The sequence below is a fragment of the Anthonomus grandis genome, chromosome 20 (genome assembly GCF_022605725.1).
Source record: "Anthonomus grandis grandis chromosome 20, icAntGran1.3, whole genome shotgun sequence".
NCBI classification, from domain to species: domain Eukaryota; kingdom Metazoa; phylum Arthropoda; class Insecta; order Coleoptera; family Curculionidae; genus Anthonomus; species Anthonomus grandis.
The window spans coordinates 3,772,966-3,790,769 of record NC_065565.1 but is presented as its reverse complement, the minus strand read 5'-3'; the positions used below and the strand labels follow the sequence as shown (position 1 = coordinate 3,790,769).

General features: G+C 30.7%; 2 protein-coding genes across 4 annotated transcripts in view; one reads left to right on the top strand and one right to left on the bottom strand.

Annotated features, from left to right (window-relative positions):
- LOC126747987 (uncharacterized) overlaps positions 1-12,580 on the top strand; it is a 56,266-nt gene extending 43,686 nt beyond the window's left edge. For all 3 annotated transcript variants that reach the window (XM_050456978.1, XM_050456976.1, XM_050456977.1), the window contains exons 2-3: positions 7,443-7,558; positions 10,977-12,580. In XM_050456978.1, the coding sequence (XP_050312935.1) occupies positions 7,516-7,558; positions 10,977-12,496 (1,563 nt within the window). In that variant the 5' untranslated portion in view covers positions 7,443-7,515 and the 3' untranslated portion in view covers positions 12,497-12,580. The remainder of the gene's footprint in view (positions 1-7,442; positions 7,559-10,976) is intronic.
- LOC126747986 (E3 ubiquitin-protein ligase siah-1-like) overlaps positions 1-17,804 on the bottom strand; it is a 149,676-nt gene that overhangs the window by 122,718 nt on the left and 9,154 nt on the right. The gene's annotated exons all lie outside the window — the stretch shown is intronic.

The window sequence follows — 17,804 nt, the reverse complement described above, 5'->3', positions numbered from 1 at the left end:
AGTAACCTCGTCCCAATGCTGTTCGATCTATTTATTAATGATTTAGTTGATTGTGTAGAGAGTCTTTTATTCGCTAATGATCTGAAGTTGTTTTGTATCATTCGTACTATGCTGGACTGCCTGAAGCTGCAAGAGGACATGAATAGGGTCTTTGAATGGTGTGAAAGAAATAAACTACCACTAAACTGTGACAAATGTAAAAAAATGACAATTTCCATTCTTCATGAAGAGATTTTATACCCGTATAAAATAAAATATATGGTTCTCAGTTGCTAGACTGTTCTTCAGTGAAGGATTTGGGCATTGAAGTAGATAAGAGGCTCACATTCAACCAGCATGTAGCACAGGTCACTGGTTCAGCCTTAAAATCCCTCGGGTTTATAGTAAGGTCCACTTCTCAATTTAAGAATATATCCAGCTTGACTGTATTGTACAATTTATTAGTAAAGTCTAAATTAATGTATGGCTCTATGTTGTGGTTCCCCATCTATGATGTTCATGTTAACAGACTGGAATATGTACAGCGCAGATTCTTAAAGTTACTTTCTGTTAAGTTGGATGGAGTATATCCAGTAAGAGGTGTGGAACAGGAGTACCTGCTGAATACATTCAACTATTTGTCAACTATCATTTGGTTAGTGTGTCTTATATTCTTACAATTATGCTATTGTTTTAAATTTTAAATTTTGTCACTCTATATTGGATCTTATATTATTTTTTTTATATAATTGTTTTGTACTACTTATTTAAGGTGCTTATAACTTGTACTGTTTTAATTTTGATTATTTCGATTGTCTTGTAATTGGGAATTTTCCTGTTGAACAATAAACTATTTGAATTTGAATATAGTGGTCAAAAACAATATTAAAATACATTAAAACTAAACTCTTATATTATTCAATGTCTATTTCATTTACTTAAATACATCTAAACACAGAGATGAAAATCAACATTAAAATTTAAGAATTATAATTCAAGTTGAAAATTAAATGTTTTTTGTTAGACTGTAAAAAGTGGAACATAGCTGTATTTTATTGATGGTTCTACCTGTATTATTAGTTTTTCGGGATATCAAGCAACAAAAATTATAAATAGTATTTTAGCTGTGAATGGTTGAAGCGTTTAGATAATATAAACTTTATTTTTTTAATTATTGTTATAAATATTTCAAGATAAGTAATATATTAGTGTATGCGATAAAATGTTTATACAGGATGTATTTGAAGAACATTCCAATTTAATTTTTAGTTTTATTAGATTAAAAAGATTTGCATAAGATGTGCTTAAGTTGTCAGTGCCCTTTTCATGTTTATCATTTCAGAGATTAGTGTTTTCCTATGGTTATTTTGGATATTGATGATCATAACCTTTTCAAAACTAATTTGAAGTATTACTGCGTCGGCATGTTCTTCCAGAACTGTTAATAGTATTTCAGGTTTAATGCTTCTTTTATGTTTGGTTATCTTAGTTTTTAAATAACAACCTGTTTGACCTATAGACTATAGACCACTTTTGTCTACTGCATAGTTGTTTTACTGTTATTTCGCATTTGGTGGCAATTTTGAAAAGTTGATTATTAAGTTGTTATCGGTGGCTGGTTCTTGTTTGAGTATTCTATTAATTAGTTTTACAGGGTAGCTATTTTTTATAAGTAAGGTTTTGATGTTATTTATATTTTTGTTGTAAAAATTTGGGTGTGATTGTTTGAAAGCTGTGTTTCAAGTTGTTATGCATTGACTTATAATTGAGTAATCTTTCAGAAAACGTTGGTTTCTGGCTGAAATTTTGTTCTTAATAGTAGGGTTAATTGCCAGTAATTGACCAGAAGCCAGTGCTTGACCATTTTTATAATTTACCGCCTAAAATAAGAAAACGCCGTTCTTTTTATCCACTTTGATTGGTCTAATTGGACGGCCAATCATACAACTCTTATTGCCAGCCGCAATTTTCTAGCAGTGACCAGTTTCTAGTGTGTTTATAATTTTAAAAAGTAAGGGTGTTTCGCGCGTGTGGATTTTCTGACTTAAATAAGAAGCAAGGTAAGTAGACTCTGACCTTAAAATCTCTTCATATCTTCGCCATCACGCTAGGTGTAAAAAGATTTTTAGTATTAACATGCTCAGTAAAGATTAGTGATTAGCTCTATGTGTATAGTTTTATTTTTTATTATTATTAAATATAGAAAAAAAGACTGGTCAACTACTGCTTTTTAAAAATACTTTGTTGACCAAGTGGTCAAAAACTGGAATTTTATGTAAAATAAGGCAATTCATTGCTTCCCTATTTAAAAAATAAAAGATTTTTATAGAAATACATTGCTATTAAAAACATGTCTTTTTGTTGATGATTTCCAGTATTTAACCACTTTTCTATAGTGGTCAACAAATAGTGATTCATATCACTTGATAGAAAACGCCAACATATATTTTTTTTTCCAGAACATGGCTGCCAAGTCAAAAAAGGTCTTTTTCAAATATAGCGAGGAAGACCTAACTAAAGCTATATCTGATGTAAAACTAAAAATATGTGGTGTACGTGAGGCGGGAAGAAAATATAAAGTGCCCCATTCCACAATTATAAATAAACTTTAGAATATAACAACATTTCTGGTGCAAGAAAAATGGGTCCACAACCATGTTTAACCACTGATTCATTGATGGATATAAGGAGTCATCCTGTTATTTCTCTCCTTCTCAGCCTAGTTCTTCAAACGCCTAACAACTTGTCTCTGGTAAAACCTCAAAGTCCTGTTTTAGGTTCAGATTTAAGCGGTACTATTGATGTCGATTCACGAAATATTAGTTCGGCTTTTTTTAGATTATATTTTATGGCCCGAGGAAACTCCTGAAAAAAATGAGTCCATGGCTAAAACAAAATATAGAGAAAGGTTGCCATATGCTGCGAAAAAATGGATTTCATTTCATGAAGAAAAGGAAAAAATTAAAAGAGAAAAGGAGGAAGCAAAGACACAAAGAGCACTTATAAGAAAAAGAAAAAAAGAAGAAAAGGCAGTAAAAGCACCACCACAACCAAAAAAAAATTAAAAAGATAAGCTCAGATTCAGAAAGTGAAAATGAAGAATGGAGTTCTTCGGGTTCAAGTAATGAGGATTTGCCAAAAGACCTCAATGACCTAAGAAGAAAAGGAGAATTTATTATTGCTGCTTTTCCTGGAAACAAGAAAACATATGTTTGTATAATACAGAACTTTTTTAGTGAAGAAGGAATAGAGGTTCAGGCCTTTTGGGGATTGTAAGACTGTTTTTTCTGTTATTGAAAATGATGTGAGTGCTATTAATAAGTCTCAAATAGTATGTGTATTGGAAACCGCAGAACTAATTGGTACTGGGGATAGAATTAAATATAAGTTTTCTAAACCTATTTCTGTTTAAAACAAAACTTAATTATTTATAATAACCTTTAATAAAAATCTTCGAAATTTGTCTTGTGTTTTATTGCAAGTTCCGTTTGGCTTGTATGAATTTGTTCAATAATTATTCAATAAAAGAATGGTCAATTACTGGAAAATATAGTGGTCAAGTATTAGCATCAATTGGTCAATTACTCGAAATTGTGGGTTTTTTCAATCTATTATTTTTTTCTTTTCACTTTACAAAGCAAGACCGATTTTTTTTTACTTAGCATGAATCCTAATAGTGCAAAAAGCTGAGAAAAATTACTAAACTTGTATAAAATGGTAAAGTGAAAATACATTAAATATCTATTTCTCAAAGTTTTTCTTAACTGGTTAATAACTGGACAATTGACCCTATACAAATATGGTATCTTGTATACTATTTAAAGATGTTTACAAAATGGAATGAGCTTCTAAAGAAATATACTTACCATCAACAAAACGTTGAATATTTACTTAAAGAAAACCAATATAAACCTTTATTTTAATAGTTAAATAATTATTGATTTGGAATTTATAATAAAGATATCTATTTAAACTTAGATTATGGTATATTATACCTGGTGTCCAGGAACTCTACCAACTTTACATTTATTGTCACAATTTTTTAATAAAAAAAAGTATACCACTCCATTTTTCTAAAATAAATTTTATTTTTTAAATCCTGTAAGTTAAATTTGTATTCTTGAGTTTTCTTATTTGTATATCTTATATTTGGTATAATTATTGTGTTTGTTGTAAATGCGTTTCCTATTTTTTTCTAGATTTCTTTGTGTATGATATTCCATTGTACACTATGCGATATATAGGTATATGAAAAGTATATCATATGCTAAACAGCAGCATATGTGGGATATTGGGGTCATTTTATCACATATTTGAGGTGTACTGATCAAGTTTAAAGACTAGATATGCAAATCCTTTGTCAATTTTAAATTATAATAAATATACATTGACCATATACGGTCGGTAAATATACCAATAGTTTTAATTTAAAAACTGTATTTTTGAACCTAGATCAAAAAAACCGTTTTTCATTAACCCTACTCTTACCCCCCCCCACCCACCCCACACAACCTACCAGTAAGAAATTGTTTTCAAAAATATTTTTTTTCCAAAATATTGATATAATTATATAAATGTATATTAATATTTTATACCAAAATAGTGCTATTAGATTGGATACTATAAACGAAAAATAGTGATTTTTCAAAAGAATTTCTTACTGGGCAATTTTTTGGGGTGGGTGGGAGGGTTAAGGGTTATGTTAATGAAAAAACAATATTTTTGAAAAAAATTTATATGAAATATTTAATTTAATTACACTGTGTATTTAAATTTTATATGTAAATATTTATTATAAAAACAGCGTTATTAGATTGGATAATATAGATGAAAAACAGTATTTTTTCAAAAGAATTTCTTACTGAGCAAATTTTTGGGGTGGGTGGGGGGTTAAGGGTTGTGTTGATGAAAAACAATATTTTTGCAAAAAATATATATGAAATATTTAATTTAATAGCACTGTTTATTTAATTTTATATACAAATATTTCGTTTAAAAACAGCGTTATAAGATTGGCTAATATGGATGAGAAACAGTGATTTTTCAGAACAGTTTCATTAAATAAGTATGTAAATCTTGTGTCAATTTGTTTAAATGCCGAAATTTTCTCCCTTGTGTAAACAAAATATAGTACATAATATACGTATATTCTACCGTTTATGAAATACCTATACCAAAACCAAAAATTTACTAAAAAATCAAATATATATTGAATAAATATATATTCTTCAAAATTAAGATCTGATAAACCTCTCTTGTGTAGTTTTGACGTGATTATATCTGCACATATTGGTGACAGACAGTTTCCCATACATAGACCGAAAATCTGTCATAATTATAGATGTAAAATTAACGGTAATTTAAAAATCGGTAATATTACTGTAATATTGGTAATTTATTAAAAAAACAGCTTTTTAACTAATACTAGTTTTTTTAATTCAAAACTGTAAAAACATTAGGAAACACAAAAAAAACGAGTCAGAATGAACTACGTAATAGAGTGGATAATGGTAAATCATCCTCATCATCCCCAATCTCTTCATCTGATTCTTCTTTCTCCTTGGTTAATTCAGTCAAGTGAGTCAAGTCTATAATTTCGAAAACGAGATCTTCTTTTTCAATTTCTTCTGCAAAATCCTCAGTAGCTTTTTCTCTTCTTGAATGATCTTCGTTTAGTAAATTATAATTATGGGCAATATAGGTTAGTTTTCCGGCTCTTTCCACGGTAAGCCTGTTTCTTTTTTGGCGATGAATAAATCCATAAGTACTAAACGTTCTTTCGGTTGCGGCTGTTGACGATGGTAAATTTAAAATGTCTACAGCCAATCTACTTATTTTAGAACTGGAGCAAATTCCTACCCACCAAACATGCCCAGGCATAGATTTTTCGCTGGAAATAACGTTAGCAAGAAGATTTACCACCTCTAATTTTGTACTGTGCAAGTGCTTTTATAATAAGACCTACTTCTGAAGAATATTTTGGATGACGCCTTGCAGTTTCATGGATGAACTCCGTCGCAACTAAATTTTCAGCTTCAGGTAAATTGTTGCGTATGGCACGATCGTCTTTCGTCCTTGCGCCACTAAAGCCAAGTAGAGCCCCAATATTACCAATGTTACCGGTCTTGCAGTAATATTACCAAAATTACCGGTAATGTTACCTCGGTAGTCATAATAAATATAAAATTTTATGTCTTTTTTTATCTTATATAAAATTTCCATCAAAATTAAAATAATTTTTATCAAATGTGAAAGTTAGAAGTTGAAAGAATTGTTCTCTTCATAGATTACAATGTGGTTGAATGTCTGATCACTTTTTGGAATAATTTCCATGGCGAGTCAGTTGGAATGTTTGTAAATAGAGGAATAACATCTAATGAAATTAGTTTATAATTTTATATTTTTTTATATGATAGCAATAGAGTTACGTGTGTAATATTGATCTTTATCAAATGCATGCTGTAACAATTCAGAAAGATATTTTGAACGGTTATATAACGCGAAAACAACAGGTCTAAGTGGGATAATTTATTTGTCCGTAAGTACATTTTAGGGAAAATACCATTGGTGGATTTCAGGTTTTTAATCCGATTTGGTGTAAGAGTCTTGAGCATTAATTGTATTTTTATTAATTAAAATTATTATTAATTGTAATTCATTGTGTTATTGTCCTGTGTGTGTTGGTTTGTTTTAGACTAATTTCCATTGTTGTTCTATTTAAAAAATATAAGAGGCAGGTGCTGACTAAGTTTCCAATTCCATCGTGCATTTAATGCTTGATTTAATTTTTGTATTTTATAATTTTTGTCCCAAATAACAAATGTGTAATCTACATATCGAAGCCACACCTTATACGTACCACTCCATGAAGCATTGGAAGCATTTTGATAATCTTTTTTTAAGTTAAAAATAGGAGTTACGAAGACAAACTTCCAAGGGTCCAAAGAGTGTTGAATCCTGTCTGTGTCTTTTCCTGATGATGTTAAGGGATTCTCTGATGTTGCGTTGTCCTTGTCCCTGTTGATGCTGGTGACCGTTTTAGAGATTTGAGTGCAGTCTGTGACTGTTTGGAGAGATTAGTTTTTGCTGGTTTACGTAACAGTTAGTCCAGAGTACTTCTTATCTCATAGCAAATTCTTAAGTAAATTGAAAGCAACTCATATCACGCAAAACCAAGGAATCTACAGTTATCCCAGTGTTGATATGCCTAAAATCTGGAGACCCCTACTGTCAGGACAGTGCTAAATCTAATACGTTTCACACATTACTAGACGTTACGCAACTCTAGTATATAAGCCTGTAAAAAAGTTTGTTATTAGTTTACACTTAATAATGATTGGAGATACTTCCCAACCGAAACGTCATGCTAAATTTGAACTGAAAACCATGGATGTTCCAAAATTAGACTTTACTTTAATTATACCTATTTTTAAAAAGTGTAATTTTTCCTTTATTTGTTCCAGAAAATACACTTCATTAGCGGATTTATTCTGAAGCACAGGTTTGGTGAATCCAACAAACCGCCAAGAATTAATAATGTCTGTACCTAAACAATCTTCAAGCAGTAATATTCCTCAACGTAAGTCAAATTGCATTTCCATTTTTTGCTGCATTTTGAAAATTAAAGGATGGTAAACAAATAGTCTAATGCATCAACATTGTAATCAAAAGATTTATAAAATAGGAATTATTCCTGTTTTTCTACTTGGGAGTCTTATTAATTTTACACATTTTTTCATATTTACATTTTTACTCTGAAAATATTAAGTTTTCCAAATTTCTTATAGACACACTTTTTGTTCTAAATTAAAAATTCTGCGTATTTATACAACTTTTATGAAAATCGGTGGGAAATTGACGAATTATTCCTGTTTTTCTACTTGGGAGTCTTATTAATTTTACACATTTTTTCATATTTAATTTTTCACTCTGAAAATATTCAGTTTTTCAAATTTTTTATAGACACACTTTTTCTTCTAAATTAAAAACCCTGTTTATTAATCCAACTTTCATGAAAATCGGTGAAAAATTAAGGGAATTATTCCTGTTTTTCTACTTGGCAGACTTATTAATTTTACACATTTTTTCATATTTACATTTTTACTCTGAAAATATTAAGTTTTCCAAATTTCTTATAGACACACTTTTTGTTCTAAATTAAAAATTCTGCGTATTTATACAACTTTTATGAAAATCGGTGGGAAATGGACGAATTATTCCTGTTTTTCTACTTGGGAGTCTTATTAATTTTACACATTTTTTCATATTTAATTTTTCACTCTGAAAATATTCAGTTTTTCAAATTTTTTATAGACACACTTTTTCTTCTAAATTAAAAAACCCTGTTTATTAATCCAACTTTCATGAAAATCGGTGAAAAATTAAGCGAATTATTCCTGTTTTTCTACTTGGGAGTCCTATTAATTTTACACATTTTTTCATATTTAATTTTTTACTCGGAAAATATTCAGTTTTTCAAATTTTTTATGGACACACTTTTTCTTCTAAATTAAAAACCCTGTCCATTAATCCAAGTTTCATGAAAATCGATGAAAAATTAAGGGAATAACTCCTGTTTTTCTACTTGGGAGTCTTATTAATTTTACACATTTTTTCATATTTAATTTTTTACTCTGAAAATATTTAGTTTCCAAATTTTTTGTAGATACACTTTTTGTTCTAAATTAAAAACCCTGTTCATTAATCCAAGTTTCATGAAAATCGGTGAAAAATTAAGGGAATAACTCCTGTTTTTCTACTTGGGAGTCTTATTAATTTTACACATTTTTTCATATTATTTTAATTTTTTACTCTGAAAATATTCAGTTTTCCAAATTTTTTATAGATACACTTTTTGTTCTAAATTAAAAACCCTGTTTATTAATCCAACTTTCATGAAAATCGGTGAAAAATTAAGGGAATTATTCCTGTTTTTCTACTTGGGAGACTTATTAATTTTACACATTTTTTCATATTTTATTTTTTATTCTGAAAATATTCAGTTTTTCTTTCAAATTTTTTATAGACACACTTTTTCTTCTAAATTAAAAACCCTGTTTATTAATCCAACTTTCATGAAAATCGCTGGGAAATTGAGGGAATAACTCCTGTTTTTCTACTTGGGAGTCTTATTAATTTTACACATTTTTTCATATTTAATTTTTCACTCTGAAAATATTCAGTTTTTCAAATTTTTTATAGATACACTTTTTGTTCTAAATTAAAAATTCTGCGTATTTATACAACTTTTATGAAAATCGGTGGGAAATTGACGAATTATTCCTGTTTTTCTACTTGGGAGTCTTATTAATTTTACACATTTTTTCATATTTAATTTTTTACTCTGAAAATATTCAGTTTTTCAAATTTTTTATAGATACACTTTTTGTTCTAAATTAAAAACCCTGTTTATTAATCCAACTTTCATGAAAATCGGTGGGAAATTGAGGGAATTATTCCTGTTTTTCTACTTGGGAGTCTTATTAATTTTACACATTTTTTCCTATTTAATTTTTTACTCTGAAAATATTCAGTTTTTTAATTTTTTATAGATACACTTTTCGTTCTAAATTAAGAACCCTGTTCATTAATCCAACTTTCATGCAAATCGGTGGGAAATTAAGAGCATAATGCCTGTTTTTCTACTTGGGAGTCTTATTAATCCTACACATTTTTTCGTATTTAATTTTTTACTCTGAAAATATTAAATTTTCCAAATTTTTTATAGATACACTTTTTGTTCTAAATTAAAAACCCTGTCCATAAATCCAAGTTTCATGAAAATCGGTGAAAAATTAAGGGAATAACTCCTGTTTTTCTACTTGGGAGTCTTATTAATTTTACACATTTTTTCATATTTAATTTTTCACTCTGAAAATATTCAGTTTTTCAAATTTTTTATAGACACACTTTTTCTTCTAAATTAAAAACCCTGTTTATTAATCCAACTTTCATGAAAATCGGTGAAAAATTAAGCGAATTATTCCTGTTTTTCTACTTGGGAGTCCTATTAATTTTACTAATTTTTTCCTATTTAATTTTTTACTCTGAAAATATTTAGTTTTTCAAATTTTTTATAGATACACTTTTTGTTCTAAATTAAAAACCCTGTCCACTAATCTAAGTTTCATGAAAATCGGTGGAAAATTAAGGGAATAACTACTGTTTTCCTACTTGGGAGTCTTATTAATTTTACAAATTTTTTCATATTTAATTTTTTACTCTGAAAATATTAAGTTTTCCAAATTTTTTATAGATACACTTTTTGTTCTAAATTAAAAACCCTGTCCACTAATCCAAGTTTCATGAAAATCGGTGAAAAATTAAGGGAATTATTCCTGTTTTTCTACTTGGGAGACTTATTAATTTTACACATTTTTTCATATTTTATTTTTTATTCTGAAAATATTCAGTTTTTTAAATTTTTTATAGACACACTTTTTCTTCTAAATTAAAAACCCTGTTCATTAATCCAACTTTCATGAAAATCGGTGAAAAATTAAGGGAATAACTCCTGTTTTTCTACTTGGAAGTCTTATTAATTTTACACATTTTTTCATATTTAATTTTTTACTTTGAAAATATTCAGTTTTCCAAATTTTTTATAGATACACTTTTTGTTCTAAATTAAAAACCCTGTCCATTAATCCAAGTTTCAAGAAAATCGGTGAAAATTAAGGGAATAACTCCTGTTTTTCTACATGGGAGTCTTATTAATTTTACACATTTTTTCATATTTAATTTTTTACTCTGAAAATATTAAGTTTTCCAAATTTTTTATTGATACACTTTTTGTTCTAAATTAAAAACCCTGTCCATTAATCCAAGTTTCATGAAAATCGGTGGAAAATTAAGGGAATAACTCCTGTTTTTCTACTTGGGAGTCTTATTAATCTTACAAATTTTTTCATATTTAATTTCTTACTCTGAAACTATTCACTTTTTCAAATTTTTCATGAAAAAAAGATTCACTAATCAGCTCTATTTATTATTTGCAGCTACCAATTCCCTTGATGCACCTTCATTCATAAAACACGATTCGTTGGAAAAATTAAAATGCATTAAGTGCAACAAGTATCTTTCCGTATTTCCAATTCATTGCAACCCCAATGGCGACGCGGTTTGTGGCCGTTGCCCTGTAGATTCTTCATCAGATTTCCACCACTGTAAGATATACGAGAACGCAGTGGAATTTCAAAGGTTCCCTTGCACTTATCGAGAAAACGGTTGCTTTGAACTTTTGTTACCCAGAAATTTAATAATGCACGAAAACAAATGTGCTTTTAAAGAACACGAGTGTCCTTTAAAGGAACAGCAGAGCTGCACTTGGCAAGGGTTCCTGAAGGAATTACTAGAGCATTTTGAGGACAATCATCCTGTTTTTCTATTGAAAGAATGTAACTTTGAAATCGACTTTGTTAATGTGCACAAAGAGAATTTCCTGATGCCATATTGTGACGAACTGTTCATTGTGAGCAGAGAAGGAAACCCTACTGAACAAACTTTCACTGTTATAGTCACTCACTTAGGTGACGACACTGCAATTGAGGGTTATAATTACGACTTAATCCTAGAAAGTGGTAACAAGGTTCATAATATGCTTGTCAAAGGGAAGTTTGGTGAGAAATTAGTGATGCAACACAGCGACATTAAGAAAAACTTGAATGAGCCTATGAATATTGTGGCTTCTATTATTTTAAAAGAAGGGCCTCATGATACAAAACTTATAATGAAATCCTCACATGACAACCTTGATTTAGAACAACTAAAAATTGTGGAATGTCCTGTTTGCCTTGAATACATGCTTCCGCCAATTTACCAGTGCATCATCGGGCATAGCATTTGCAAAAAATGCAAAGAGAATCAACCGCAATGCCCCACATGCAAATCGGAATTCGCAAAAACCCAAAACTTCACCCTGGAAAGCATGATTCTCAATTCGTTAACGTACCCTTGCAAATATGAAGGGTGTGAGTTTCAAAGTAAAGCACGCGATATTAGAAGGCATCAAGCGACATGCGACTTTGGACCATTCACGTGTCCTCTAAAGAACTACGAAGCATGCTCAGCTGTTTTTCCTGTACATCAACTTGACCATCATATGAACCTCAAGCATGTTGAAAGCATTCTTGAGAGTGACATTGTTAGTATTCCATTCGATAGTGCTTGTCAAGAAGATATTCATGTATGCTACGTAATAAAGCGCAAAAATCGATTTTTTAGACTTCGTTTTCATTACAAATCTCAAGAAGGTGTTTGCTTGTGGTCCGTTCAGCTTATAGGGCCTTGTGAGGAGTGTGAAAAATATAATTTCGAAATTGAAATTATTGATGCTAATAATAATAGGAAGGATCAACGTTTGTATACCAAGAGAAGTTGTTTTCCATTGGAGGAACATGATGAGTTGAACCTGAAGGTGGATCACAGTGTTGCATTTTTTAATTGTCAACTACTTCCGTTTATCAATTTGCATAATAATCGTCTTATGTATAGAGTATTAGTTAGTGATAAGTTATAATATGGTGTATACATAAGCTTCTGCCATATTAGTAAGCATAAGATGTTAAGTTATATTCTTTAATACACACCCTATTGAATAGTAGCAATTTTTAGTTTTATTTTATTTTTTTTCAGTGCTGGATTTACACAAAATGCCACCCTTTATTTAAGAAGAAAGGACAGTTTCAGGTAACTTGGGTCATAACTCCATTTCTAGTGCTCAGATCTGGTTGATTTTTGTTCTAAAAGATTCTTTGAAGGGTTCTTCAGCTTTTGTTGAATAAGTCATGGAAATATATGTATCAGAAGCACTTTTATCCATGTTTTTGGAAACCATGTCCAAAATTAAAGACAGTCTGAGGTAGCATGGGTTATAACTCCACTTCTAGTGCTCAGATATAATTGATTTTTGTGTTAGAAAATTCCTTGAAGGGTTCTTCAGGTTCCGTTGAATAAATCATGGAAATCCATGCATCAGAATCACCTTTATTCAAGTTTTTGGAAACCATGTCAAAAATTAAAGACAGTCTGAGGTAACATGGGTTATAACTCCACTTCTAGTACTCAGATCTGATCCATTTTTATTCTAAAAGATTCTTTGAGCTGTTTTTCAGCTTCCATTGAAGAAATCATAAAAATCCATGCAAACATTTTTGTAACCGATAGTAAAGGAATACTATTTCCAAATAATAGTGCACCCCTTAGTTCCGCAGTTTAGCATAAAATACAGAAAGAATCCGAAAAATAACAACGACGTATTATTAATCCTGGAGGAACCTCACAGAGAAGGAGAAATCAAGGATTACCCAGAACAAAGTATAGCAAGAAGCTAAGAAGGCTTTGTGGAGTCAAACAAAAAAAGGGAACAGTGAGAATTTTACTAAAGGTTTAAAGAAAATGACGAATACACAGATCAGAGAACAGTTTCACATTTTGCAGGAGCATCAGTTGGGACTTAGGTTATTGTCACGGACGTCTTTTTTAAAGAAAACAATGCTGTGAAAATTGCTGATTTAGTCCTTTTTGATTATTCTAAGGCATTCGATACCATCATTATCAGAAACCCTTGAACTTGCACCGATTTGTGTTGAGGACTTACCTCTCACACTTGAGACCCAGAACTAAAGTTTAGGGAACATATGTAAAAGACTTGGCCGTTGTATCACTAAGGCTTCTCTATGAATATCGACATCTTGCTTGGACTACGTCTTATTGATCTTAAGATTCAGGTTATGATATTTACAATTTTGAAGTGAGAACTCGTAGATTCGATCACTTGTGATACTAGTCTCAGGCATGAACCCTGCAGCCTACCTTCATTAGGATCTTTATGCGCTCCAGTGTGACCTAGGACGTCACCATTTCGGCCGTAAATGGTACCCCTGTTTAGTAATATAAGCACATTCGAGTCTTGCAACTTCTTTTTGCCTGCCATGTATAGAGTACGGTCACAAATTCCATATATTTGTCCCTCCCGTTAAAAAGAAAGAAAAATCCCGAATGTCCTATGAACAATTTTTTCCTTGACTAGTCCTGGTTCGTCAAGGACACGTAGCCTGTATGCAGATATTGCCTTGAACTACACCACAAGGTCCAAGGAAGTCTGGTTGAGGACGGTGGCATATAAATCTCATGACGTTTACAGGTCTATTAGAGTACCATCAATCTACTTACGTTCACAAGTGTAATAACTATATTTGTCCCTCTCATTAAAAGTAAATGTGCCTCCTATGAACAAATTCTTGCAGGACTAGTCTTAGTACACCAACGACACGTAGCCTGTACTAAGTCGTTGCCTTATTCATTGCCTCGAAGTAGACCACAAGGTGTAGGAAGGTCTGGTTGAGGCTATTTGCCTAGAATTTATGATGTTTAGGCCTGCGAGGACTTGGACTCCGCCTAGTTGCACTCAAATTGTTGCGTTCTCCATGCACTGTTACCAAACTATCTGCCTCATATGTGCATTAAGAGGTTTGACGATAAACGAGTAGGGCTAGTGAAGGATCTTTTAGGTACTAAATACTACCCAGATCTTGATACCAGCGTGGTTGTTCCAGGAGAGTTTGGATCCAATATTAGTTTTCGAGTTCCAATTTTATTCCTAGAACTCTAACCGTCTTGGAGTATTTCAGCTAACAAAGAAACAATGTATGGTGTGGTCACCCACAGCTACTTGACAGAAGACGTTATATGAAATGAAAGTCATGGGCATGAATGAAATTTAAATAAACAAACTGTGTTATTAGATTAGATATTCGACGTATATAATGACGAAACCAGCTGTTGTTCACGCGTATTATTTTGGATAATTTACTGGAAAGTTGTGTGGGGTGGGTGAGGGGGTAACAGTAGGTTTAATGAAAAACGGGTTTTTTGCAAAAAATAATTGCCTTAGAGAAAAAACTTTGTAATTTACTATAAGGAAATTCAAAAAAATACCATTCAAAAAGATTGATTTGATAAAAATTATAGGAAGCTTTCCATGCTGTGTATAAGTTATTATATGAATCTCTAAGAAATATGGCTTTACTTTGATCATTGTATGCATGCTAAAATCGGACTAAATAGGTGCACGCTTTACTTTCATTTCTAGTTCCTGTATCTTTCTTTGCACTTATCCCAACTGTTGGTCATTCATTTATTTTATTGTTTTCTTTCTTCAGGTCGATCTTCCATTAGTCTCATTACTCTTGCTCGTCTTTCTGTTAATGGTCTCGTTTTTCTTGTTTTTTTTCCTGCTTCTTAATTGTTTTAACAGCAGCACTATTAATTTCTCTCTTAAAAGAAATCCACTAAATTGAGGTTCAAGACATCCTTTACTACTCATACCAAGAATAACGGCACTCAGGAACACACTTATCCCAGGAATACATTCTTATGTTAAGAACACATTTTTCTTTTTGTTGAGGGTGACATGCAAGATCTTGTCGCAACTTTTCTTTACTATCAATACATGTTCATAAAGAAAGAGCATTTCCTACACGGTAACAATGTGAATGTCAACTATGAACAAACAATCACGTTTTTACTTTTCCGAAATTAATTAATACTTATAGCGTGAATAAGGCTAGAAAAAAACACCACCTTAAGGCACAAACTGATGCCGAAATGTAGTTGTTTGCATAAACATTAATAGGGAGCGACTCTTCCTAATTAATTACATAGTCAATCAAAACTAAAAGGGTTGTTTCAATGCAGAGTTATTAAAACTGTAGAAACAAGAAATTACAAGGAAATTTGCATAATTATACAATAACACGAGTTACGAAGTTCTCCTTCAGAGCTAAGCCATGTAGTGTACAACTCGTTTGGCAGAGAGACCCTTGAACGACAACCTGTGACTCTTCGGCAGTTTGCGCTCCTCATTAAAATATTTTAATTGTTGTACTTCAATGAATATTCAAAAATTATTTTGAACGCAAGTATTATTAAAATTAACTCAACCCCACACTTTTTCTTATTAGGTGAATATTTTTCATCAAAAATAGTCATATTTTTACTAATTAATATTGCGACTAATTATACGTATTTTTTTTTATATAATCTATTTAAAGACCTTTTTTTTTTTGATTAAGTCTCTAATTACAGATCGCTGCTATTTAGGTTTCCACAGGACTGCGCCACATTTTAGTGCAACTTTTGATATATTTATTATTATGTATTAAATTACAGGTATGTGCCAAGAGTTTTAATTTAAAAACTGTATTTTTGAACCCATATAATAAAAAGTTGTCTAGAACTAAAAAAAACTGATTTTTTTTTCAAAACCTAATGACTCAGATGATAAAAAAATGGCACAACTACTGCAATTTTCATAACGATACGCCTTGCTTTCGAGAAATAAAATAGTGTTTTTTTACGTTTTACTGGAAAACCTAAAGGTGCTGTAAAAGCAGTAAAAAAAGTACAGATACAAAAACTATAGATTTTTTTATCACCTATTATTTTCTGCAAAAAACCTGTTTTTTATTAACCTGATCCTTACCTCCCCGCCCACCCCACACAATTTACCAGTAAGAAATTGTTTTGAAAAATCATTATTTTCCAAATTAATACGCATGAATAACAGCTGCTTTTTTTGTTAATGTCTAATCTAATAACGCAGTTTCTTTATTTAAATTTGATATAAGTATATTATATTAGTAAATATTTAATACAAAAACAGTGCTATTAGATGGAATATTAGGGACGAAAAATAGTGATTTTTGAGAAAAATTTTTTACTGGTAAGTTGTTTGGGGTGGGTGGGGGGTGTAAGAGTAGTGTCGATGAAAACCGTTTTTATTGCATGAAATAATTACCAAAAAAAAAATAATTTTTTATTATTAAATAATTTACTCTCTCAAGTTACAGTAAATCAACTATAGTTTATATTGTTCTTTATTTCTAATCACTTATACATAGCATAGAAAGCTTGGTATAGTTTTTATCAAATCAATCTTTTTGCATGGTATTTTTTTGAATTTGCTAATATTAAATTACAATGTTTTTTCTCTAAGGCAATTATTTTTTGCAAAAAAAACAGTTTTTCATTAACCCTACCCTTGCCCCCCCACCCACCCCACACAACTTTCCAGTAAGAAATTGTTTTCAAAAATCATTAGTTTCCAAAATAATACGCATTAATAACAGCTAGTTTCGTCGTTAATATCTAATCTTATAACACAGTTTGTTTATTTAAATTTGATATAATTATAAGATTGGTTGACTTACCTGTAAGGAAGATCAATCTTAATTATTCGAGCATCGGAGTCCTTCTATGAAGCTATTGGTAGATGTTTGTAGGTAAGAAAATGAATGCGATTTTTGTGCAGAAACATATATTACTCCTAAAACCGAGTGTTACCAAACATTCCATAACAAAAAATTAAATTCCCATATTAATTGAACAAACAAAAAATTTAGTCTATGAAAGCTAGGTAAGTAAGGCTAAATGTGCTTATATAATAAACAACATTAAATTAATAACATATAATTTGTGTAATATCCGAAGTTGTTGATAATTTGTTTGATAAACAGGATTTTGTGCTAAGGGAAGATTATAAAACATATTGAGCACCATCGACTTCTTAGTCCAACCTGCCGTGTTACGGATCAGGTCAATATCTAAGCCTGCTCTGGCAGCTGCAGAAGTCGAAGCATGTCTTATCCTATAACCTTTAAATATTGTCGTATCAATATTGCTTTTTTTAAGAACATCCTTTACCCATCTACTTATTGTCTGCGTAGAGGCAGGATGAAAGGGCTTTTTAAAAGTTAAAATAAGTGACTCCTCTTGTAAGCGGTATTGAGACGTAATTTTTAAGTAATGTTGTAAGCTACACAAAG